The sequence below is a fragment of the Mesoplodon bidens genome, assembly GCF_964165515.1.
Source record: "Mesoplodon bidens genome assembly, chromosome: 12".
NCBI lineage: Eukaryota > Metazoa > Chordata > Mammalia > Artiodactyla > Ziphiidae > Mesoplodon > Mesoplodon bidens.
Window position 1 is genome coordinate 9,587,213 of NC_138168.1, and position 27,429 is coordinate 9,614,641.

General features: G+C 39.0%; 1 protein-coding gene across 4 annotated transcripts in view; it reads right to left on the reverse strand.

The window, feature by feature from the left end:
- SENP6 (SUMO specific peptidase 6) overlaps window positions 1-22,179 on the reverse strand; it is a 111,133-nt gene extending 88,954 nt beyond the window's left edge. For 3 of the 4 annotated variants that reach the window (XM_081250980.1, XM_081250979.1, XM_081250978.1), the window contains exon 1: window positions 21,450-22,035. In XM_081250980.1, coding sequence (XP_081107106.1) covers window positions 21,450-21,501 — 52 coding nt within the window. In that variant the 5' untranslated portion in view covers window positions 21,502-22,035. Of the gene's footprint in view, window positions 1-21,449; window positions 22,036-22,066 lie in introns of those variants that run through there. The other variant, XM_081250981.1, reaches the window with a different exon arrangement.
- Between the last annotated feature and the right edge of the window lie 5,250 nt (window positions 22,180-27,429).

Genomic DNA, 27,429 nt, shown 5'->3' on the forward strand with positions numbered 1-27,429 from the left:
TAAAATCTGTTTTTGCTAATTTACACTCATCCATATGTGTGAGTTTGCTACAGAAAAAAAAGCTCAAATCAGTAAAATATAATAAAAATGTGGATGGGGATACATGAATATGAAATACATAAAAATCAACCCTGCATCTCCACCATATTTGATCCCTGGTTCTAGAAACTAGTACCTGTTAACTTGCTTGCCTTATTTATGAGAACTAAATCCAGACCACCAGCCTTTTCTTTACCTCAGCCAGTCATCTCTGCCTTTTAGCAGAAAAGAGACAAACCAAGGTTTTCTGTGTTAGCATCAGGGTGAACTCAATGTTAGAAATAACTCTCCAGATCAGAACACCAAACACACTCACTATGAGTTTAAGAAAAATTTTAAGTGCATGCCTGAAATACCCCGAAGCCATAAACAGCTATAAAGTGGGAACCTGAGAAATAAATGAAGTTCTGAAGCTGGCATTTGTTTTTGAGCCATATGACAAACACCTGAGGCCTAGAGGCTGGGAAGACCAGGTTTGGGGGCAAGGTCAGATCATAGACCAGAAGACCTGAAGGGTGACAATCCAATTGGGTGAACTGGGCTGGGGTGGGGGTGGGGGTGGAGGAGAGAAAAAAGGATCTCACTGAACAAAGAGACAGGGATAATTATGACATCTTGCCGTTGGCTCTGGGTTTGGGGGTGAACTAATAATGACAAATAAAGTGTATCTCTCCACTTCATGTTTAGGGAATTCCTAAACATCAGCTCACAATTCCTCAGGTTTGGTACCAGAATCTTCATAACCAACGTGGCCCAGAAAAGCCCATAATTAAAACAGTCTCACGGAAAAGATGCCCAATACCACCTGATGTTAAGGAAATGCAAAGCAAAACTGTAATGAGATACTATTTCACACCCGTTAGGATGGCTGCTTTTTTTTTAATGGAAAATAATAAGTGTTGGTGAGGATGAGGAAAAATTGGAACTGTTACGCATTGCTTGTGGGAATATAAAATGGTGCAGCCACTATGGAAAATGTTTGGCAGTTCCTCAAAAAGTTAAACACAGAATTACCCTATGACCCAGTGATCCTAGTTCTAGATATATACCCCAAAATAACTGAGAGCATGGACTCTGACACTTGTACACCAATGTTCACAGCAGCATTATTCACAAGAGCCAGAAGGTGAAACAACCCAAATATCCATCAACAGATGAATGGATAAACAAAATGTGCTGTGTTCACACACACATACAGAGGAGTGTTATTTAGCCATAAAGAAATGAAACTCTGACACATGCTACAATATGGATGAACTTTGAAAACATTACAATGAGTACAGTAGCGGCACAGAAGGACAAATATTGTATGATTCCACTTATATGAGGTAACTAGAATAGGCAAATGCAGAGAGCAAGTAGAAGAGAGGTTACCAGGGACTGGAGAGAGAGGAGAATGCAGAGTTATTTTTTAATGGGTACAGAGCTTTTGTCTGGGATGATGAAAAAGTTCTGGAAATGGATAGTGGTGATGGCTGCACAACATTATGGATGTACTTAATGCCAATCTACGCTTGTACATTTGTAAACAGTTAAAACAATAAATTTTATGTTACGTATATTTTTCCACAGTAAAAAACTGTTTGTAAAGGCAAAAAAACAATCACCAAAACCTCTAAATGACGAGCAGAATCAAATATAAATCTTCTCTAAAAAAAATAAAATTTCAATGCCTCAAAAAAAGTTTCCAAAAAAAATGAGTTCACAACCCAAAATATCATGAAACAGGAGGAAACAAGTCATCATGAGTAAATCTGAAACTTCTTTACAAGTATAATGTAAATATAAGTAAATAAATAGTAGATAATAGGAGCAAGGTGTCTCCCTTTCAGAAAAAGTTATAAAAAAACAAGAGAGGAAAGCTAGAATGAACTGTTCGTTCTAGTGGTGCTGGATTAGAGGCAGAGATATCAGTACCAACTTTTATTTGATACACATACAGATTAATAGATACAGAAACGAATACAGATATGCTGCTCCATGGGTTAGTATACAGAGCTACGGGTGTGTCCTCAGAAGGTGCAGAAGCAGTGATACCCCAGTGGCAACAAGCCCACCTACAAACAGATCTCATTTTCTAAAAATCATTCTCCAATACGAGGAGCCAGAGCTCCCAGGAAAAAAGACTGATTCTAGAGATGACGCAGGAAAAATACAAGATACGCCTGGAGTATTATGTAGGGCCAGAAAGGAAGAAGGCGTTTTTTTTTAAAAAAAATGATGGTATGAATTATAATTCTCCTTAATAAAATAAATATTGATGAATCCACATGGATATAAATAATTGAACAAATAAATAAATGGGGAGAAGGGACACATCTTCCTTACAGAATTCCAAATGATACATGTACAAACTCTCTCCTGTAAGAGATGGAACTTAATTCCCTTTCCCTTCAGTATATGCTGAACTTTGTAACTCACTTCCAAAGAGTCAACTATAGAAAAAGGAAAAAAGTAAACTGACAGTGAGAAACCTACCAATCACTATCTCAGCTAAGTGATCATCAAAGTTAACATCAAAAGTGATGTCTTATTCATAGCATACTTAACATGACGTGATGAAAATGCGACTTCAGCTCTGTGGCTTCTTCCCAAAAGCCCACAATGCCAGTTTAGTCACAAAAACACATCAGATAAACCCAAATTGAGGAACATTTTACAAAATTCCTGACCAGAACTCTTTAAAACTGTCAAGGTTATGAAAAACAAGGGAAGATAAAGAAACTGGCATGATCAGAGGGGACTAAGGAGACATGACAACCAAATGCAATGTGGTGTCCTGGACTGGACTGTGCAAAAGAAAAAGGACATTAATGAAATAACTAGTGAAATCCAAGTCACGTCTGTAGTTTAGGCTATAGTGTTACACCCATGTTAATTTCCTAGTTTTTGACAAACATACTACGATTATCTAAGTTGGGAACTTTAGGGGAAGATGGGTAAGTGGTGTACAGAAACTCTCTCTAACATCTTTGAAACTTCTCTATAAATCTAAAATTATCCCCCACCCCAATTTTCAAAAATCAAATGTAAAATGAACCTGTGTTTTAAAAAAAGACAGGGTTAAGTTTAAGTTATGCTACCAACACAGAAAAGGTAATAAACTATGATGATTACTAGTCTGTAAAGACTCTATCCATCACTGAGAGTCAGGCAAGTTAACCAAAAAGGCCACTAAGCAGTGAAAAGTCAAGAGATTTTATATTGTGTACGCTCTAAAGAAGCAGGGTTCTGTACACACAGTTCTAACAAGTGTAATCACAGGATTTCCTAATTGACAGATTAGAAGTTATAAATTAATAGGTGAAAGAAAAATAACCTCATGAAAGTGATAACTGCCAATGAGAAAAAATAAATTACAAAAAGCAAACAAATTCTAAAAACATACATTTTGGGGCAACTTGCACTGAGGACAAAAGTTCTGCACCCTCAAGAGTCCTGAGAGTTATCAACACACTTCAGTATCCTGCCATGGCTGACACTCGTATAATCAGAATGGAAAATCATGTCCACTATACTGTACTTACAAAACTGAAGGGAAATACAAAGGTTAAAGAGAGATCCCAGTTAAGCAGCGTAAATTAAATATATGCATTTTTCTCCATACCCCTCCAGTAAAATGACAGTAATGGAAAGAGGGGGGAAAAGCAGAAACCCACAAGAACAAGAAGAACCCAGAAAGAAGATAATAGCAGATGAGAGATGTAACTAAACTGACGAAAGGTGAAAATTGGATGGATGGGGAGGAACTGACTTAGTTGACTAGAGAAAGCAAACTTAAACACCTATGAGGGCACAGGTATTACCAAACTGACACAAGAAAAAAAGTTTTCGAACATTGCTGTCAATAAAAGAAACTGAATTATTATAAATCTTTCTGTAAAGAGAAACTCAGACCCAGAACGCTGCTCCCATAATTTCCTTCAAACTTGTAAAATATAGCAACAAATTTACCTAAACTTTCCCAGAAAATAAAAAAAAAAGGAACACTTTGCAGCTCATTTTATGAAGTCAGAATACCTGATGCTAAACCTGATAATGACATTTAAGGAAGGAAATTACCAAGCACTCTCTCATGAAGACAGATATGAAACCCTAAATAAGATATTAGTGAATCAAATCCAGTGATAGACAAAGAATAATATATTACAATCAAGTAGGGTTTATTCTAAAAGCAAGAGTTAACATTTGAAAATTATGAGTGTAATTCACAAGACAAAACCATTATAATAAAAAACGATTCGGGGATGCATCATCAAGGAATGCTGAAACTAATAAATAAATGGAAAGAAGCTAAAACGAATGGATGGAATCTGAAGAGAAATATGTCATTTGTATTGCTTCAAAGTAGTTCCCCACAAAATATTTATTAATTACAAAGGGGAAAATAGTACCTTTCAGTGGAGAAATCTGGCAAACACTAAATGATCAAAGTTAATTTCACCAGTAATAGGACAAAAGATCACTACGAAGGCATTCCTTATAAAAACTCATAACCTAAATCTAATCATGAGGAAACATCAGACAAACCCAAACTACAAAATAACTGTCCAGTGTACATTAAACATGCCAAGGTAAAGAAAGACAAAGAAAGACTGGAATACTATTCCAGATTAAAGAGACAAAAGAGACACAAGTAATAAATGCAATAAGTGATCCTAAATCGGACCCTGAACCAGAATTTTTCTTCCTTTTGCTATAAAGAACATTTTAGGTCAACTAGTAAAAACTGAAATAAAGTCTGTAGATAATAGCATTATATCAATGTTAATTTTCTGATTTTGATAACTGCACTGTAGTAATTTAAGAGAATGTATAGTTCCAAAAAAAAAGGGGTAGGATAATGAAGTATTTAGGGGTAAATGAGCAGTATGCCTAAAATTTACTTTCAAACAGTTCAGGAAAAAAAAAAGTAGGTGTATATAAACATATACAGTTAGAAGGAGAATATGATAAAGCAATTGTGGTAAATGTCAATATTGGGGGAAATGAGTGAAGGGCCTATGAAACTTCTCTGTACTAGTCCTACAACTACCACAAGACCCAGGACCAGGGCAGGAAAACCTAAACGGTAAATGGACAAACTGCTGGAGGTTCCGTGCTTACAAGTCTGAGGGTTAAAAACTCCAGGGGGACCCCGTCATAAGAGGTGGCCCACTCTTGTGAGTTTTACCTCCAGGAGCTTGACCAGGTTCTCACAGTAAATTGGAGAAAACTCCCCCCACCCCTGCTTCCATCATGGAGAGGGCAAAAGGAACCATTCTGAAACACAAGAGAGCACTCTGTTCTCACCAAGGACTACCCTCAGGGCTAAGTAGTTACCCAGAGCCTAACCGAAGGACGTTGTATCAAACCCTAACGGACCCAGCTCCAGCTGGGAAAAGGGAACTACCTAACAGCAGCCCATTCTAGCCATCCTGTCCCACCTAAGAGGAGAGAAAAATACTGAGAAACACTTGTAAGTTTCACAGTTCAGAGGTCTAGGCTCACCGAATTTAAGACCGAGACCTAATCCCAGGACTATAGTCCTAATCCCAGGACTACAGAATGCTTCCCTTACAGCCTATTCACTGCAGTTCCTTTCACCTAGTATATAATATCCAGCTATCAAGAAAAAAAATTACAAGACATACGAAAAGGCAAAAAACACAATTCGATGAGACAAGACAAGCATCAAAACCAGACATGGCATGGATGTTGGAATTATCAGGCTGTGAATTTAAACTATGTAAGAACAGATATGCAACATAAGCAGAAAGATGGAAATCCTAAGAACCAAAAATAAATGCTAGAAATAATAAACATGAAACAGAAATGAAAAATGTCTCTGATGAGCTTATTAGTAGACTGGACACAGCTGAGAAAAGAATCTCTGAACTTGAATATATATCAGTAGAAACCTCCAAAACTAAACAGCAAAGAGAACAAAGACTGAAAGAAAAAACAAAAAACAAAAGAACACCCAAGGATCATGGGACAACCACAAAAGGTGTAACATACATTTAATAGAAATACCAGAAGGAGAATAAAGAAAGGAACAGAAGAAATATTTGAAACAATAATGACTGAGAATTTCCCCAAATCAACATCAGACACCAAACCACAGATCCAGGAAGCTCAGAGACAGCAATCTAAAAAACTACACCTGAGCATATCATTTTCAAACCACAGTTTGGTGGGGGGGGGGGGTGGAGAAAAAAACATTATCTACAGAGGAACAAAGATAAGAACTTTAACTGACTTCTCAGAAATCATGCAAACAAGAGAGTGGGGAGAAATAATACAAAGTGTTGAGAAAAGAAAAAAAAAAGAAAAACCCTCTGGAATTCTGTACCCTGTGAAATTATCTTCCAAAAGTGAAGTACAAATAAGACTTTCTTAGACAAATATTGAGAGAACTTGTTGCCATTTTGCAAGACCTGTTTTGCAAATGTTTAAAGAAAAAAAAGTTCTTTAGAGGGAAGAAAAATGATGTAGGTCAGAAACTTGAATGTACATAAAGAAAGAGTATCAGAGAAGGAATAAGTGAAGATAAAATTAAAACTTTTATTTTTCTTATTCCTAATAACAAGTAACATTTTGTTCAAAATAATAGCAACATGTGATTTGATCATGTATGTTTATGTATATATCTTATGTGTGTGTGTATATACCTATGCTTAGCTTAACTAAAAGGGAAACGAATAACAGCAAAGATACAAGGGACAGGAGAGAGGAATTAAGATTGTTTTGTTATTGTCTGTGAAGTGGTATAATGTTATTTGAAAGTGAACTTCAATTAGTTGTAAACATATATTGCAAACGTTAAAGGAACCACTAAAAATTTTAATTAAGTATAACTGAAATGCAAAGAAAGGAGAGAAAATGGAATCATATAAAATGCTCAATTAAAAACACAAAAGGCAGAAAAAGAGTAGCAGACCAAAAAAGGAACAAAGAACAAAGGCAACAAATAGAAAATAGTAACAAAAAATACGGGAGACATCAACCCACCTGTATCAGCAGTCACAATCAAAAGCAATGGGCAGGACGGGCCCTTGCCAGGTATGGAGAGCACTGGCAACGTTAGGACTGGATTACGGAAACACAAAACTACTGTGTAGCGTTGGTGGGCTTCCTAGGCAGAAGTCCATATAAACTGTGATAGTCACATTCCTTTAAGCTACGAACATGTACAAACAAACTGTTTACAGCCACCTTAGGGATTGAAAAAGAATTTAATAAACTTCTAAGGTCTGGATTTAAAATAAACAAAAAAAATTGAACGTCAATGTTCTAAATGCACCAAATAAAAGGTAAAAATTCTCAGAATGGATCAAACAATGAAACCCAACTACATACCCTCTAGAAGAAACCCATAAATAAAAACACATATTAGATTAAAAGGACGGATAAAGACCATGCTAACAGCAGTCGAAAGAAAGCTGGAATAGCTACATTAATTTTAGACAAAGCAGATGTCAAAGCAAGGAAAGTTATTAGGGATAAAGAAGGGCATTTACATATTGTTAAAAGGGTCAATTCTTCAAGAAGATATGACAGTCCTTAACAGCAGTGTCAAATTATGTGAGACCAAAACCACTAGAAATGCAAGGAAAAATAAATGAATTCACTATCATAGTTGGAGACTGTAAACTCCTATATCAGAAATGGACTGATTCAGAAGGCAGAAAATCAGTAAGGACACAGTTAAACTTAATAATACCGTCAGTCAACTGGGGATAATTGACATCTATAGACTACTGCATCCAACAACAGAAGAATACACATTTTTCTCAAGCTCACATGAAACATTCACAAGGACCACATTCTGGGCCATAAAACACATTTTAGCAAATTTATATGACAGAAATCACAGTGTCTATTCTGAGACCACAACAGAATTAAACTAGAAGTCAAAACCAGAAAAATTAACTGGAAAAATCCCAAAATACATAGAGAGTAAACAACAAACAGGTTAATGAAGAAATCTCAAGATAAACTTAAAAACACTTTGGACTCAATGAAAATGAAAACACAATTTACCAAATTTGTGGGATGTAGTGAACGCAGTGCTGAGGGAAAATTTATAGCATTTAATGCATATATTAGAAAAGAAAGACCAAGAATAAATCATCTGGGCTTCCCTGGTGGCGCAGTGGTTGAGAGTCCGCCTGCCAGTGCAGGGGACATGGGTTCGTGTCCCGGTCCGGGAAGATCCCACATGCCGCAGGGCAGCTGGGTCCATACCACAAAAAAAAAAAAAAAAAAAGAATAAATCATCTAAGCATCTTTCTTAGGAAACTAGAAAAAGAGCAATTTAAATCCAGAGTAAGCAGAAGAAAAGAAGTAAGAAAAATCAGAGCAGAAATCAATGAAATTAAATAGGAAATCAACAGAAAAATCAAATAAACCAAAAGCTGATTCTTTGATAAGACTGATAAAACCAATAAACCTCTAGCCAGGCTAAGAAAAAAAGACGAACACAAATGACTACCATCAGAAATGAAAGAGACAGACAAATATCACATGATATCACTTATATATAGGATCTAAAAAAATGAGTCACAGATGTAGAGTCACAGATGAAGAAAACAAACTTATGGTCACCAGGGGTCAAACAGTAGGCGGAGGGATAAATTGGGAGACTGGGATTGACATCCATACTACTATATATAAAATAGAGAACTAATAAGGACCTACTATATAGCACAGGGAACTCTACTCAAAACTCTGTAACAGTCTATATGGGAAAAGAATCTAAAAAAGAGTGGATATAGGTATATGTATTAACTGATTCACTTTGCTGTACACCTGAAACTAACACATTGTAAATCAACTACACTCCAAAACAATTATTTAAAAAAAAGGAAAGAAATGAAAGAGAGGACATCACTACAGATCCCATGGGCATGAAAAGGATAATAAAGAGATACTACCAGCAGCTCTATGCCCAAATCTGATAACCTAGATGAAATGGACCAATTCTTTGAAAGACACAAGTTGCCAAAAAAGAAAACCTCAAGGAAACAAAAAAGAAGAAACAGACAATCTAAATAGGCCTGCATCTAGTAAAGAAGTTGAATCAATAACTAATCATAATTTTCCAAAACAGAAACCACCAGGCCCAGATGGATTCATTGGTGAAGTCTACCAAACATTTAAGGAAATTGTATCAATTCTCTACAATCTCTTTCAGAAGACTGAAGCAAAGGGAATACTTCCTAACTCATTCTACAAGGCCAGCATTACCCTAATATCAAAACCAGACAAAGACATAATAAGAAAACTACAGGCCAATATCTCTCATGAACATAGATGCAAAAATATTAGCAAACTGAATCCAACAATGTATAAGAAGAATTATACACCATAACTGAGTGGAATGTGTCCCAGCTATGCCAAGGCTGGGTCAACATTCAAAAATCAGTTAATGTAATACATTACATCAATAAGCTAAAAAAAGGAAAATCACAGATCACATCAATAGAAAAAGCATGTGATAAAATCCAATTCCTATTCATGATAAAAACACTCAGCAAGCTAAAAGAAACATGGGAACTTCCTTAACTTCATAAAGAATATCTACAAAAACCTATAGCTAACCTCATATATAATGATGAGAAATGGAAGCTTTCCAACTAAGATCAGGTACAAGGCAAGGATGACTCCTCTTCATCACTCCTTTTTGTTCCATCTAATTCAATACATAAGAAAAAGAAATAAGAGAGATACAGGTTGGGAAGAAAGAAATAAAACTGTGTCTTTGCAGATGATATGATCGTCTAAGTAGAAAATCCAAAAGAATCACTCAAAAAAACCCTACTGGAACTACTAAGCAATTATAGTAAGGCTGCAGGATACAAGGTTAATACAAAACAATTAAATGCTTTCCTATATACCAATAATGAGCAAGGTAAATGTGAAATTAAAAACACAATAACACATTAGCACCCCCAAAAATGAAATACTTAGCTATAAAGCTAACAGAATATGTACAAAATCTTTATGATGGAACCTACAAAACTGATAAATGAAATGAAAGAAAAACTAAAAAAATGGAGAGATATTTCATGTTCATGAACGGGAAGACTCAATACTGTCCAGATGTCAGTTCTTTCCAACTTTATCAATAAATTCAGTGCAATCGCAATCAAAGTCTTAGCAAGTTATTTAATTCAAAATGGATCACAGACCTAAATGTAAAATACAAAACTATAAAACTCCTAGAAGATAACATAGGAGAAAATCTAGATGACTCTTAGGTATGGTGATGACTCTTTAGATGAAACACGAAAGGTATAATCCATGAAAGAAAGAATTGATAAGCTGGACTTCATTAAACTTAAAACCTTTTGCTCTGCCAAGAAAATCAGAAAACAAGCCAAAGATTGGGAGAAAATATTTGCAAAAAAAACCACATCTGATAAAGGACTTTATCCAAAATATACCAAGAACTCACTTAGTAATAGCCATGAAAAGACACGGAAGAACCTTAAATGCCTATTACTAAGTGAAAGAAACCAACCTGAAAAGGCGATCTTCTGTATGATTTCAACTAGATGACATTCTGGGCAAGGCAAACTATGGAGACAGTAAAAAGATCAGTAGTTGCCAAGGTGAGGTGACGGTGGAGGGGCTGAGGGGTGAATAGGTGGAACAATGAAGATTTTTATGGCAATGAAAATACTCCGTATGACATGATCATGATGGATACATGTCATTACACACTTATCCAAACCCACAGACTATACCACACAATGAGTGAGCCATAACGTAAACTATGGACTATGACGTGTCGGTGGAGGGTTACCAATTGTACCACTCTGGTGGGAGATGTTGATACTGGCCAAGGTTATGCAGATGTGGGGGTGGGAGGTGTATGGCAAATCTCTGTACCTTCTGCTTTGCTGTGAAACTAAAACTGCTCTTAAAAAAAAAAAAAGTAAATCTTTTGCATGGCTAGAAAAAAGAAAAATAAAAAACAAAAACAAGTCTTCCCTGCCCAGTTTTATTGATATATAACTGAACAGCACTGTATAAGTTCAAGGTGTACAACATAATGACTTTACTTACATATACTGTGAAATGATTACCATAATATGATCAGTTATCATCTATCATCTCATATAGATGAAAGAAAGAGAGAAAGAAAGAAAAGAAGGAAGGAGAAAGAGAAAGAGGGAAAGAGAGAAAAGAAAGCAAGCTAGGGAAAGAAAGAAAGAAAAGGGAAGAGAGGGGAGGGAAGGAAGGAAATGAAGGAAGAAAGTTTCTTTCCTTGTGATGAGAACTCTTAGGATTTACTCTAACAACTTCCAAATAAGCTCTACAGGAGTATTAACTATAGCCACCCATCATTTTATACATTACAACCCCAGTACTTATTTATCCTGTAACTGGAAGTTTGTACCTTTTGACCACTTTCATCCAAGTCCCCCACCTCCCGTGCCCTGCCTCTGGTAACCACAAATCTGATCTCTTTTTCTATGAGTTTGGGATTTTTTTTTAAGATTCCACACATAAGTGGGATCGCACAGCATTCTTATTTCACTTAGCATAATGCTCTCAGGGTCCACCCATGTTGTCACAAATGGCAGGATTTCTCTCCCTTTTATGTCTGAATAATAGTCCATTGTATATATACACAACATCTTTATCCGTTCTTCCACTCATGGACACTTAGATTGTATCCATGTCTCGGCTATTGAACAGGGGGGCACAGATATCTCTTCAACATAGTGTTTTTGTTTCCTTCAGATATATTCACATAAGCAGAATTGCTGGATCATATGGTAGTTCTACTTTTAATCTCCTGAGGAACCTCCATACTGTTTTCCATAGTGGCTGCACCAATCTACACTCCCACCAACAGAGCACGGTCACCATGGTTTCATAATAGCCATTCTAACAGGCGTGAGGTTATATCTCATGGTGGTTTCGATTGGCATTTCCCTAATAATTAGTGATGTTGAGCACCTTTTCAGGTATCTGTTGGCCATCTGTAGGTCTTCTTTGGAAAAAATGTCTATTCAAGTCCTTTGCCTATTTTTAATTGGATTATTTGGTTTTTTTGCTATTGAGTTATATGAGTTCTTTATATATTTTGGATATTAACCCCTTATCAGATATATGGTTTGCAAGTATTTAATAAAGTCTTTTTTTTTTCCCTTGGCCATGCTGTGCAGCATGCGGAATCTTAAGTTTCCTGACCAGGGACCGAGCCCGTGCCCCCTGCAGTGGAAGAGCAGAGTATTAACCACTGGACCGCCAAGGAAGTCCCGTCTTTTTAAAAAACTTTTTTAAATGTAAAGAAAACATAAGAAATAGATACACTACAAATAGATTTTCAAATTCTGTTACCCCAACCTGTACAGCCGACTGGCACTCTCCTGCTACCGTAAAAACTAAAGAAATGAACAGTGATTAGTAAAACCAAAAAAAGTAAAGTTATAATATAAGGGACCAATAAGACCAAAGAATTTCTTCTATCACAAAAAGCAAAAGACATTAAGAAAAAAACAATAAATGACTACATTTTAAAAATTTGCTCATAAAATTATTCCATGAATTTAAAAATAAGACAAGTAATAATTCTGTAAGATGTATGTTCAATACACATAATTCAACCAAGGTTTCCTATCCAGACTATATAAAGAACCCCAACATTCCAACAGAACAAAATGTGCAGAAAACATGAGCAATTAAGAACTGAGGAAACACACAAAATAACCCAAAAAACAAAAAGAAACTCATAGAGTATTTTGTTTAGTTTACTCACACACCACAGGCACATAGAATAGGGATTACCTCTAGGTTGGCACTCAATATTTTTTGAATATTGAATGAACAATGAACAATTTTTAAAAATACAGAAATAAAGATACTCAACCTCACTATAAACCAGAGTATTACAAATTCAAACCACCACCTGATAAACACATCAGACTGGCAAAAACTAAAACATCAGACATTATTAAGTGGGTAATGATGTGTATAAACAGAAAATTTAAAAAGTGCTAGTGAAAGCACTTTGGAGATCAATCTGGCAATACTTAGGTGAAGATGAAATTGCACATGACCTGATAATTCCATTGCTAAGAAATACCCTAGATCAGATGTTAGCAAAGTATGGCCCAGCCAAATCGGGCCTGCTGCTCGATTTTATAAGGCCCACGAGCTAAGAATATGGCTTTTACATTTTTAAATGGCTAGGGGGGAAAACAAAAAATCAAACAAGACTAATGTTTCATGTTACAAGAAAATTATATAAAATTCAAATCTCAGTGTCCAAAAGTTTTACTGGCACACAGCCACACTCATTTGCTTATGTATTATCTGTAACTGCCTTCTTGCTAAACTGGCAGCACTGAGTAATTGTGACAGACTGTTTGGAATGCAAAGGGTAAGATATTCACTATCTAGCCCTTTACAGAAAAAGTTTGCTGACCCCTGCTCTAGAGAAACACACACATGTGCACAAGGAAATGTACTTTAAAAAAAAGTTCATAGTAGCAATATGAGACATACTAAAATATGCATAGTAGCAATGTATGTAATAGTAAAAAATTAGATACAACCTAATTCCCACAAAAAAGGAAATGCATAAATAAAAGGTAGTATATTCATACTATGACAAAGCACTACACCTATTCTTATCAACATAATTTAATTTCTCAAACAATGCTGTAAGAATGAAAAGCAAATTACAGAAGAATACAGTATGACATGATTTATAAAATATTCTAAACATTCAGAACAATTTGTACACAAACACAGGTTCAGAGATAAGAACATAAAGTACAAAGAAATGTATGGGAATGATAACTACCAAATTAACGATGGTGGTTACCCCTGGAAAGGGGGCAGAAGGATGCAAAAAAGAAAGGGTTCGGGACTTCCCTAGTGGCACAGTGGTTAAGAATCTGCCTGCCAATGCAGGGGACACGGGTTCAAGCCCTGGTCCAGGAAGATTCACGTGCTGTGGAGCAACTAAGCCCGTGCGCCACAACTACTGAGCCTGCACTCTACAGCCCCGGAGCCACAACTACTGAAGCCCGCACGCATAGAGCCCGTGCTCCGCAACAAGAGAAGCACCGCAATGAGAAGCCCGCACACCACAACGAAGAGTAGCCCCCGCTCGCCGCAACTAGAGAAAGCCTGCGTGCAGCAACGAAGACCCAACGCGGCCAAAAATAAATAAATTTCTTTAAACAATTTTTTTAAATAAAAAAAAAAGAAAGGGTTCAGCCCAGCTTCAACTGTATTAGTAATGTTTTCTTTAGGCTAGGAAGTAGAACATGAGCTTTTGCTATATTATGCTTTATATTCCACACAGATATGAAACATTTCCTAATAATTTTTAAACTGTCATTGATAAGGTTTTACAATAATAAAAAATAGAATTTTTAAAAAAGGATCACTGAGACAGAAGTTAACTTCTGCAACTTAGAAATATAAAAGCAGTAAAAGAAAACGTAAAGAGCGAATTAAATGCAAATGTCAGGAAATCTCAATAAAGCAATTTTAGGTGGCTCTGTAGTGCTTTACCCCCAATCTTTCTCAAGAACCTGTCAAGATTCTCCACAGGCCGTCTCGTGGAGCCCTAAGTCACCATGTTACAAGTACGGGTACCCCGCTGCAGAGACCACATGAAGAGGCCTTTCGACCACATGGAGAAGGAAGGGCCCAACTCCGGCCCATACCGGTCAGAGTCAGACATTTGAATAAAGCTGTCTTGGAGGTTCCAGGCCAGCCAAGCTACCACTGAATAACCCCCACAGGAGCTTCATGAAGCAGAAAAATCACCCAGCTGAGTTGAGTTTTCTCAAATTCCTAATCTATACAACCTTTATTTTTTGATACAGGAGACAGACCAATAGACTGTCCAATACTATCTGAAGATGAAGTCTGAATATATTATGTCCTTGGGAATAATATTAGACTTCTCTGTGAACCACCAAAAGCACAATATTCTTTGCCTCAGGATCCAGCTATTGTTCAGTGTTCCCTCAGTTTATCTACCTCTTCATTCCATTCAGTGGGTTTCTATGGATCTTTCGGCAGGATGCTGGCATACAGTTAGTTCTGTCCAAGGCCAACATCAGGCAGCAGTTTGATGCTGTTGGTGTTGCTGGAAGCATCTTGATCTTCTGTGGAATGGAAATACCAAGCAGTGGGTACCTTACCCCAAAGTAGTGCAGTTGGTTCTATCTTCATGCAGAATACACAATCTCTAAAATATAGTTATCACAAGCACACAAAGTTCCAAAGAGAGAAAACGAATAACCTAAGAAATGATCGTGAGAGACAAGTGGCTCCAAATGTTCCTTCTGCTCCAAGGAAAGGGGAGAACACCATCAAGATGGCAGGGGAACAATATTCAATGAGATGGCCCAATGAAACACTTTAATTCTGAAAGTGCAAATGCATCATTCAACAAGGAGAAAATTGACAGTGTCATAATAAACTTAAATTAAAAGAAGATAAACTTGAAAAACAGGTAAAGCCTATAAATGGTGAAGACAAGGAGACTCGGGAGTTGGTACTCAAACTTGTGAAGGAAACGCTGATGAAGATTTGCAGACTTAATTGCTATACTGACAAAATTAAATCAGCGGTTTTTATTTCCTGTGATAATAGAGAATGGAGACAAACCTGAACTGAAGAAAGAAGTTTAAATGCCAAAATATGGAACCCCTCCTCATCCAAATAGTGGCATAGGAATTTCAGAGGCAGAGAAGATATTGGTTTCCATGAAGACAGGGTCACCAGAGGTCATGGTGGTGAAAGGCAGTATTTTCACCATGTCTCCAAGATTTAGTGGCAGATTCATACACAGGAGGTTGTGGAGGCAGAAAGTTTGCAGATTTCTTTTTTTAATATAGGAAAGACAACAAGGTTATTACATAGTATACAAACAAGTCTCGGGAAATTTCTAGCTCTTCATGTCCTTAAAAATGGCTTCAGTCTTTCCAAAAAAGAAAAAAGCACATTTGTTATACACTGTACACCAGCACTGTTTGGTTTTTTTCTCCCTGCTATATTTCAAACATTGTAACGCAGTTAATGTGGGAGGAAAAAACCCTCATATTCAAAACCAAGCATGAAATGTATTTGAAATAACAAAAAAAAAACCTCTCCCAGGCGCAGTGGTTGAGAGTCCGCCTGCCGATGCAGGGGACACGGGTTCGTGCCCTGGTCCGGGAAGATCCCACATGCCGCGGAGCGGCTGGGCCCGTGAGCCATGGCCGCTGAGCCTGCGCGTCCGGAGCCTGTGCTCCGCAACGGGAGAGGCCACAACAGTGAGAGGCCCGCGTACCGCAAAAACAAAAAACAAAAACAAAAAACAAAAAAACTCTCCCAAAACAAGGTCAGAATATGGCTTGCTGTCTTACTTTTCAAGCCTATAGTTTCAAACGGCCTCAAAGTAGTTGCTGTTAACTTGGGACAAGGCAGAGTGTCCATATGTCCCAATTTGCCTAGGACTGTTCCAATTTTAGTCAGGAGACAAGAGGTCCTAATTGCTGGTGATGGATGCAGAAGGCTCTGAGAAGTACAAAACCCTAAGGTAGCCCCCAAAACGGCGCTGTCTTCCTTTAGTTTCCTAAACTGTCCAGAAATTAGAAATTTTTGGATCTTCAAAGAACTGTCATTTTCAAGTTTAAGAAATACTATGACTTTGTTGAAAGTATTAAAAAAAAAAAAACCCAAAAACAGGGAGGTTTGGGAGAGGAAAGATGGCTGCATGGATTAAAGATGGCTGCAAATTCCTTCTCACTGCTCCTGCTGAGGGATGGTTCTCCTTCCCCTCCTCTGGAATCTGGGCTGGCTCTGTGGCCTTCTGGCCAATCGAATGTGACAGAAGTGACACTGTATAATTTCTGAAGTTGGGCCTTAAGAGACCTGTGGCTTCAGCTTTTGCCCTCTTAGAGCGCTGCTTCATCAGTAAATGGTAACTCCCCATAACTCCCTGTTACTTTCCCGTCTCTTGTCCCTCCCACCCCCAAGGTTAAACAGGTAAGAAGAATGGGAAAGCAAAGGGATAAAGAAGGGAAGGAGGGAGGAAAGAAGGCAGGAAATGCTGAAGGAGGTTAAGGCTATAGGACAGGTCCCAGGCTCCAGTTCTCACTGCCCCACTTACTTGCTCTAGGTCATATAACCCCTTTACAGCACCTGATCTCAAACAGTCAACACACTTTTGTAATGGCAACAGGAACAATGAACTTACAGAAGTCTAGATATGTGGAATACATAACTGCATTCTCTGTTACCTCTCTCACTACACGAGTCAATCTAGAATATCAAGAACAGTCAGCTAATACCCAGAAAAAGAAAGGTAGTAAGTGAAAGACAACAATAAAAACTAGAATTCAAATAAGAGAGAAGGCAAGCATTAAGAGAAGAACGAAAACAAAGTAGGAAATACACACACCCACACATACACACACATGAAAGGGAAAGCAGAAAAAATGGGAGAAAATATAGGTGAAGCAATTAGTGGGTAGAAGAAAAAAGGTAAAGGGAAAGAAAGCTAGAATGAACAAGAACAGTATAATAGAGAAAAAGACATGAGAGGAGGTAGACTTGCCAGAGGAGAAGAGAACGGGGAGAATATCAAATGAAAGGTTACGAGAATGAGCTCACTACCGTCCCCTCTGCCCTGTACTACAAGTCTCCTAACTGATCTCGACAACAATCTTCAGCCCCTCTCTAGAGCTATTTCCGTGGGGAAGCCAATGACCTTTTCTGAAACAAAGCTGACGATGTTAACCTCCAGTCTTATCTTGTACCACTCTCCTTACTAGCACCACACTGTCCTTTCAGTTCCCTAAACGTGCCACGCTTCCTCTATTGTATTCCCCCTGGCTGGAAAGCTCTGTCTCTCCACCTTTCCCTCTCCTAGTCACCCTTCAAACTGCCCTGATTAGATCAACTTCTCATTATTACAAATAATCCCCTTTGGTTGCACTTGACAGTTGAAATTTTACACTTACAAGTGCGTTCATTTGATTACTGACTCCCCTCACTGGACTGGAAACTCCAAGGGGAAACCGCCTTCCCTCCCCCACTGTGACTCTCAGCACAGTACCTACAACGTTACAGTTGCTCAATAAATATCCATTGAATGAATAAACAAAAGAGAAATCTGCTACACTAGCTATCACAAGTGGAAAAGGCGCAGAAGACAACCTTAAGTGAATCGAAGAGAAAGAAACAAATCAAAGAGGGGAAAGAAAAAATTCAATACAAGCTGTGGCCTAATTAAATTCACACAATTCCAGTGCGATACCATACCAACAAAATAAAGTACAATAGTAACCAGTAGGTCTCTTTTCCCCTAAAGAAGCCAGAAAAGGAAATGGAATTCGTTTTTTACTTAATATTTTATAAGAATGTAAGACATAATTTAGAAAATGGACAACAAACAAGCACCTCAAACTTAAGATGACCAAAGCAGAGCGATTAACTTACTTCTCATTCCTCTGCCAGCCTACTCCATCTCAGTGAATGGAATCCCGTGCCCCCCTGCAACACCTCAAACCCAAACCCTAGGAGTCATCTTTGATTCCTCCCTTCCTCTGATCCTCAATATGCAATGCATCAAGAAGTCCTGTAAGCTCTACATCCAAACGGATCTTCGATCTATCCTCTCCTCTTCCCCAATTGCCACTGCTACCATCCTAATCCAAGCCCGTCTATTTTTCAGACTGCTACAATACTCTCCTAACTAATACCCCCGCTTTTACTCTTGATCTCCTCTGATTCACTCCAGGAGCAAAGCGGGTTTTTTTAAAAACAAAGGTAAATCGTATCATTACACTCCTTTGTCCCAAACTCTTCAATGACTTCCTACTTCTCAGAATCAAATAAAAATTCATGATCTTGCATGATCTGCGACCTCTCTTTCATATCACTCTCTTCTTTGCTTGCTACATCTCAGCCATAATGACCTCCTTTTTTTAAACAAATGGAACCCTATATCATCTTGGAACCTTTAGAGACATCATGCCCTCTGCCATACTCTAGTCCCACAGTTATTACCTTAATACACGTGTGACCTCCTCAGTAAGGCCTTTCTTGACTTTAACACTGTAAAATGGCTTTCTCATTCATCCACTGCTCTGTATTTTTCTTCCATAGCCTTTATCACACTATTATCATCCTGTTTATTTCACTAACAACAAATAAATATGCTCCACGTGCAAGAAATAGGATGGTGAAAAGAGAAAGCCACTGCTTTCATGGAGCTTATACTTTAATAGGACTAAAAAACATGAAGACATAGATTTATCATGTGAAAAGTGCTACCATGAAAAATAAAAGTTAAAGGGAATACCATGTGTTTGTACATGTGTGGCAGCATGACATTGTAAGTAGGTTGTCAGGTCTGAGCAGATCTAAATAAAGTGAAGAAGGAAACTATGTGAAAAAAATGGGGTAAGAGTGTTTGAAATGGGTTAACTTTTACTTATTTATGAAAAGCCCCTCCCACTAAAATCTAAGTCCCATAAAGGCAAGGACCCCATCTATCTTCTTATGCACTGCTGTATTCACCTTGGTAAAGTGCCTAGTACAGAGCAGGCCACTATAAATATTTGATGAATGAATATCTGGCAAGCTATATTGGAGTATTTTATCATTAAAAGTGTAAAGAACCAAAAGAATTAAATACAAAATATTAAACACAAAAAATATTAGTACTACTAAATATCATCCCATTTATTTCAAAAGATTCAGTACAGTATATGAAAAACTGAAATGCCTGCTCTCCCTTATGCTCATATTCTAAACAAGGTACCATTCACTTGCTTTCTGAGAATGCTGAAGGAGACATGGTGAAACTCAAGTTTAACCCCTAGAGCAATTCACAGACCCTTAAGTTAGAATAAACTAAAAGCAACAGTTTTAAATTTCACATTGGCCCTGTATCTGTTGGCCTTATTTATGCTCTTTCTATCCTCCCTATGTTCATCACATAGCACCACCTGTAACACAAGCTGTACCACTCTCAGCCCCTGACAGGTAACCATTCTGCCCAAATGAGAATGGAGATAGAATAAAAGAAATACGAAGTGAACCCAGAAAAACTTGCAAGCTTTCCACACCTTCTTACCACAAATCTCATATAAAACTCTCATCCCTTCTAAATAAAGGCTGGTTTGCACACACAAGGTAACTTTTTGTTTTTGGCTCTGCTACACTCCAAGGAAGATTAAGAAAATTAAGGTTTCTTTTCCCACTCAGCTCCATTAGTACCCATTTGTTCATGAGCCTAATACTGAGTACCTACTGTGGTCCAGGCCCTGTTCCAGGTGCAGTTAATAAAACTGTAAACTCGGCTTACCCATCCTTCCACACTCTCTTAGACGACCTTGTACCACAGTGAAGTTGTACTTTCTTAATTCAGAAATGTTTCCAACTAGTTATCTTTAAAGTACTCCTTTTACCCCATATGAAATTCATCTTTGCAAAATTATCCGAAAAGGAGTTAAATCTTTTTTTAAGTCACTGCACAGCAGACAGACCCACACTCATAAACCCGCTCTCCCAAACATATTTATAAACCTAATTACCATCACAAACGGTGAACGCATAATCGAACGTTGAGCGTTCCTGGTCCATAAGGACAACGAATTTAGCCGTATTTTAGGGATCCGTATAGGTGGGCCAAGAGCCAATACTGTTACCCATTATCCCCAACAATAATAGATGGCTTTTCTTACTTACGACTGGCTTAGTCCGCCTGCAGCAAATGTTTAACTTTTCCTCACAAATGATTTAAAATGTAACCACTCAAACTTCGTCTATTAGCTTGGGTGACGGTCCCAAAATTGACATTGTGAATCTCGTTCTCTTTTTTTCCGATAAGTTATTTTCTAAAATATCGTTAGCAAAACACATTTCGTAAGATTACCTGACAGAGCCAGGCCTAATCTGAATGCTGGCTGCAAGAGGAAGCCTGAAGATCCGCGAAAAAAGAAAGACGGGGACGGGCGCATAAAACAAGCTCAGGAAACTACCTCTCCCCTCCCTACGTGGACTGGTCCCCGATTTCACCCAACCGTAGCGATTTGAAACTTTCCATGAACACCAAACGAGACCCGAGCGCAATCTGCTCTCATCCTTAGGCCACCACGGAGAAACCAAAAACAGAAAAAACATGTCAAAGACACGCGTACACTCTCAAAGGACACTCATCAACTCCGGCTCCCGGCCGGTCCACCGACGCCCCCTCGGCCTCCCGGCTCCCGGCCGAGCCCCTAGCCCGCACGGACTCGGACCCAGTGCGCCCGCAGCACCCTCTCTCCCCGCCAGCGCCCCGGAGCCCCCCAAACCCAGCCGGCGCCCACACCTGAATAGCCGGGAATCAGGGGCCCACATTTTCCTGTAGTTCCCCACCCCCACCCCCTCGAGTGCAGAAATTGATGTACCTTCTAAAAAAGTAATCTCCCCGGCGCTGCCGTCTCTCTTGCCAGACGCCATCTTCCTCCTCCCACGCCGCCGCCTCCCTAATCCATGGCCCACACCGCCGCCGCGTTCGCCGGGATGAGGGGCCGCGCCGCAGGAGGGGAGCCGCCGCAGGGTTGCGGGCCTAGGACTCGGCCGTCAGGCGGGCGGCGCTCCCCCGTCCGGACGGGCCTACACAAAAGCAGGCCGGCTCCCGGGCCTATCCGCGGGCGGGCGGCGAGACCCGCAGCCTGGGCTGCTCAGGCTCCGCCGGGCGAACTCGAGCGGCGACGACGGCGACGGCGCTTCCCGGGCCCGGTGCCTCTCGGCCCGCGACTCCCCATCCACCGCCCGCCCAGGCCGCCCGAGAAGCTTCCCCTAGCGGCGGGCCCGCAGGAAGAGAGTCTGAGGGCGAGCACACAAACACGCCTCCCTCAGTCCCGGGCCGTAAAATGGCCGCACCCGCCGCCCCGGGTCGGTGAGGTCTCCACGACAGTCAGGCGCCCCCGGACTCTCCGCTCCTTTCAGCAGCCGCAGCCGCAGCCGCCGCCGCTACGGCCGTCCGCCCACCCCGCCTAGGCGCGAATGTATCAGCCGAGACCTCTGCGACTGTCCATGTGGACAGGGGTGGGTCTCCTCCGCCACCGCCTCTCGTCCGACGCCGCAGCAGCGTCCGTCGCCACAGCAGCGTCCGTCGCCACAACAGCGTCCGTCGCCACAGCAGCGCGAGCCGCCGCTCCTCCCCCACGGTTGCCGCTGCCGCCGCCACGCGCCCGCCCCCGCCGCCGCCCCTGTCGCCCCCAGCGCGGCTCGCTCTCAGGAGCCCGAGCTCGCTCGCGGGCGAAGCGGGCCGGGGGGGCCGCGCGCCCGGCCCTCTGTAGCACCGGCCCAGCACGGTGCCGGCTTGGCCCGCACACGTTTGGTCCGACCTCGGGAGCGCCCGCCGAGGCCCCCATGGCAGACCTGGGCTTCCGGGCCGGGCCGGCGATGCATTCGGCTTCTGTGGCACCACGATGGCCTGAGAAATGTTCCGAATTCATATTCCTCTGAGGAGGCCTTCGATTTAAACCGTAGCCAACTGAAGAGAAAAGGTAGAGTGAGGTAGCGCGATCACATGTGGGGAAAATGATTTGTGGTCTTCATTCATTTTTAAAGAAGTTTTCAGAATAATTCATCAGGGAGGATTCTACAGTACCCTTTGGATGACAGTGTAAAAAAAAAAAAAAAAAATCCTGTCCTTTAATGTGCCTGAGACTTCAAAGCCCGTCCCCTGTCTTACAAGTCAGGCCTTGTAATTGCAGGTGACTATGTCATGTCCGTTTTTCTTTTCCTTCTTTGCTTTGCTTTTTACTTTCTTTTTTCTTTTTAATTGCAAAGATGACACGTTCATTAATGAAAATTTGGAAAATACAGAAAAGCAAAGAAGTCATGCATAGTCCCACCACGAAACTCAGCTCCTTCCTCTGCGCAGTCCTCTAATTAAATACTTTTCTTAAATCCCTCACTATCCCTCCTTACAAAACAAAAATTTATGCTCCATACCCATGAAAATTCAACAGCAATTAAAATGATACAGAAAAACTATGATTTAGTGCAATCTTTGAGGAATGAACTAGTTTAATTGTCCTGTTAACCAAGGCATAAGTTGAAAACCTTTTTGTTTAAAACTTCTTTTAAAATCTTTTCCTAAAATGAACTAATAACCTTTACTGATTTAGTAAGAGTCATATAATGAATATAATTTATCATTTGCTATTTTTGTTGCTTGAGGATATTGAGTGATCCTGTTTCACTTTTAAGTGAAAAACAAACTAGTATTTTTTAAATTATAAATTAATATACCCTCAAAATAACAAATTTCTTATAATAGTCAATTTCTACCAGGCACCTTCAGTGTCAACATTTATAAATTAACAGTTAAGTTTTCAGGTGACCAGGGTTGGATTTTTACTTTCCTGGGTCTTAGGCGCTTTTGTCTTCACAGGCCCTTCCTCCGTAAGATATATATTAAAAAATTTTTTTTCACAACCATCAATATTTATTTTTTTATAAGTTCACATTTATAACCATTTTTCCCACTATGAAATTAACAAAAAAAAGTTAAAGATAATATTTAAAGTTGGAGAGGATGCTGTGAGGTGAACATTCTCATTCACTGATGCTATTAATTTAAAGGAGAACCAACTACCTGGAAAGCAATTTGGCAAAAATGTATCAAGTGTTTAAAAGTCCTATTCCATTGGTCTCTATTATATATGCATTTATAAGCAGAGCAAAAAGACAGTCTCCCAGCCCCACCTCACCCCCCAAAAGCCAAAGTGTTAACGGTGGTTATATCTTGGGGATAATAGGTAGTTTTAAATTTGGAATTATGTATATTTTTTATTTAATTTTTTAAATTGAGGTGTAGTTGATTTATAATATTAGTTCACAGAACAGTGATGCAAAATTTTTGTCGATTATACCGTTTAAAGGTATTATAAAATATTGGCTATATTCCCGGTGCTGTAGAATATATCCTTGTAGCTTATTTATTTATTTATTTATTTATTTATTCCGGTACGCGGGCCTCTCACTGCTGTGGCCTCTCCCATTGCGGAGCACAGGCTCCCGACGCGCAGGCTCAGCGGCCACGGCTCACGGGCCCAGCCGCTCCGCGGCAGGTGGGATCCTCCCGGACCGGGGCACGAACCCGTGTCCCCTGCATCGGCAGGCAGACTCACAACCACTGCGCCACCAGGGAAGCCCGCTTATTTATTTTATACATAGAAGTATTTACCTCTTGATTCCCAACCCTTATCTTGCCCCTCCTCCTTCCCTCTCCCTACTGGTAAACATTAGTTTAGTTTGTTCTCTATATCAGGGGTCCCCAACCCCCTGGCCGTGGACCAGTACTGGTTCGTGGCCTGTTAGGAACCGGGCCTCACAGCAGGAGGTGAGCGGCGGGGGAGCTAGTAAAGCTTCATCTGCTGCTCCCCATTGCTCCCCATCGCTTGGATTACCGCCTGAACCTTACCCCCCACCTCCCCGTCCATGGAAATATTGTCTTCCACGAAACAGGTCCCTAGTGCCCAAAATGTTGGGGACCGCTGCTCTGTATCTGTGAATCTGTTTCTATTTTGTAATATTCATTCGTTTCATTTTTTAGATTCTACATATAAGTGATACGATATTTCTCTTTCATTGTCTGACTTATTTCACTGAGCATAATGCCCTCCAAGTCCATCCGTGTTGTTGCAAATGGCAAAACTTCATTATTTTTTATATATACACACACACACAATGAAATATTACATATATGATATATATGTAGTATATGTATAGATGTCATATCCATTCATCATCTTTATCCATTCATCTGTTGAATCTGTTGATGGACACTTAGGTTGCTTCCATACTGTGGCTATTGTAGATAATGGTGCTATGAACATTGTGGTGCATGTATCTTTTTGAGTTAGTGTTTTTATTTTCTTCAGATGTACACTCAGGAGTGGAATTGCTGGATCATGTGGTAGTTTTATTTTTAGTTTCTTTGAGAAACCTCCATACTGTTTTCCATAGTGACTGAACCAATTTACATTCTCACCAATAATGTACAAAGATCACCTTTTCTCAGCATCCTTGCCAACATTTATTTGTGATCTTTTTGATGATAGCCATTCTGACTGGTATGAGGAGATATTGTGGTTTTGATTTGCATTTCTCTAAAATAGTGATATTGAGCAAGTTTTCATGTGCTTATTAGCCATCTGTATGTCATCTTTGGAAAAATGTCTATTCAGGTCTTCTGCCCATTTTTTGATTGGATTGTTTGTTTTTCTGATACTGAGTTGTATGAGCTGTTCATATATTTTGGATATTAACCCCTTATCGGTCATATCATTTGCATATATGTTCACCCATTCAATAGGCTGTCTTTTCATTTTATTGATGGTTTCCTTTGCTGTGCAAAAGCTTTTAAGTTTAATTAGGTCCATTTGTTTATTTTTGCTCTGGGTTCCTTTGCCTTAGCAGAGACAGATCCAAAAAAATATTGCTACAATTTATATCAAAGAGTATTCTGCCTGTGTTTTCTTCCAGGTGTTTTAGGTTTCCAGTCTTACATTTCAGTCTTTAATCCATTTTGAGGGTTTTTGTTTTGTTTTGTTTTTTGTATATGGTGTGGATAATGTTCTAATTTCATTCTTTTACATTTAGCTGTTCAGTTTTCCCAGCACCACTTATTGAAGAGACTGTCTTTTCCCCATTGTACATTCTTGCATCCTTCATTGTACATTAATTGACCATAAGTGCATGGGTTTATTTATGGATTCTAGCCTGTTCCATTGATCTATGTGTCTGTTTTTGTGTCAGTACATACTGTTTTTGATTACTGTAGCTTTGTAGTATAGTCTGAAGACAGGGGAGCATGATACCTCCAGCTTTGTTCTTCTTTCTCAAGCTTGCTTTGGCTCAAGTTAATTAATTTTAAAACTGCTTTGGTATTAAGATACAATCCAGTCTGGATTCACTATTATATATTTATTATTGTCATTATGTTAATGTTTTTCTGACTTTAGGAGGAATAATATTAAAACATTTTTCATAAGTCTATATTTTTTCCTTATTTTGAGGAATTAGGATTTACTCTCTTAACTTTCATATATAACATACAGCAGTGTTAATTATATTTATCATGCTGTACATCCCTAATACTTATTTATCTTATAACTGGAATTTTCATAAGCCTTTAAAAGTATCATAGGCCTAAGACACTGTTCCTCCTGTGCCTGATGGATAACAGCCCTGTAGGTGATTGCTGGATCCCTTAATGTTCATTAATGGAAATGATCACATAAAAATCATGTCTAGCTTAACTCTAAGTCAAGTGCATAAGAATCATCTGGAGAGCTTATAAAAAAGTTTCCTGGGCCCCATCTCAGGCCATCTAATTCAGTAGGTTTAGGTAGGGCCCATGAATTTGCATTTCTAATAAGCTCAAAGGTGGTACTGCTGCTAAACTTACTGATTTGAGAACCAGTGCTTGGAGTAATTAAGTGTTTCATTCATGCGAAGGCATTGCTCCCAGTATGATTTTCTAGGTATATTATCGAGATCTCATAACCAACATTTACTGAACATCTACTGTTATTTTTATTTTATAAGTAGAAACTGAGACCCAATACACTAAATAACTTTTGGAGGTGACTCAGCTAGAAAAGTTTAGAGCTGAGATTTGAGCCCAGGTCCATCTAGACTCCAGAGTTCATACTCTCTTATCATTATCCTGTGGTAATGATCCCAGAGGTAGAATATAATCAGTGGTCTTAGAAGCAAACTTTGAAACATGAAATAATGCATAAAAATGGTAAAGAAATGTATTTCCTAGGTCATCATTGTTGTACTTCCCCTGTTTATTGGAGTTTGCTGATGGCTTGCTTCTTTCTGGCTCTATATGCCTCAGTTCTTACTTCCCGTTAATAGCAACAAAACACTGTAGTAATGGCTTGTGACATAATTTCCTGAGAGTGCTGTTCTGTAAAGCTGACTCCCAATTAAAGCTGATTAGGGTTTTGCATTTTTCATTGACTTCACTTTGCAAATTGAACTACTTCATCTCTTCTGCAGGCCAACAAATGTAATCTTTACAGCACAAAGCAAGTATGGGTTAACTTGCACTCAGAGTTTAGGACTTTAAACATCTTCACCTTTTGAGGTTAAAATCTCATTTTATAACTAGATTTCTCACCCATTTTTTCTTAATATTGGCTCCTTATAAATATAAACACACAAGATAATTACTTTCTCTTTCTCCATCCGTGTGTGTGTGTATACATATATGTATGTGTGTTTCTTATTCCTTTTCTTTCTCTGATTCTTTTTTTCCTCAAGAACATAGTCTAATACAAGTGTAAGCTATTTTCTAAAGTTGTGTTTTTCAAGAAGATGCTTTGGTGACCTCAAAGTTTACCAAATCTTTTCCCC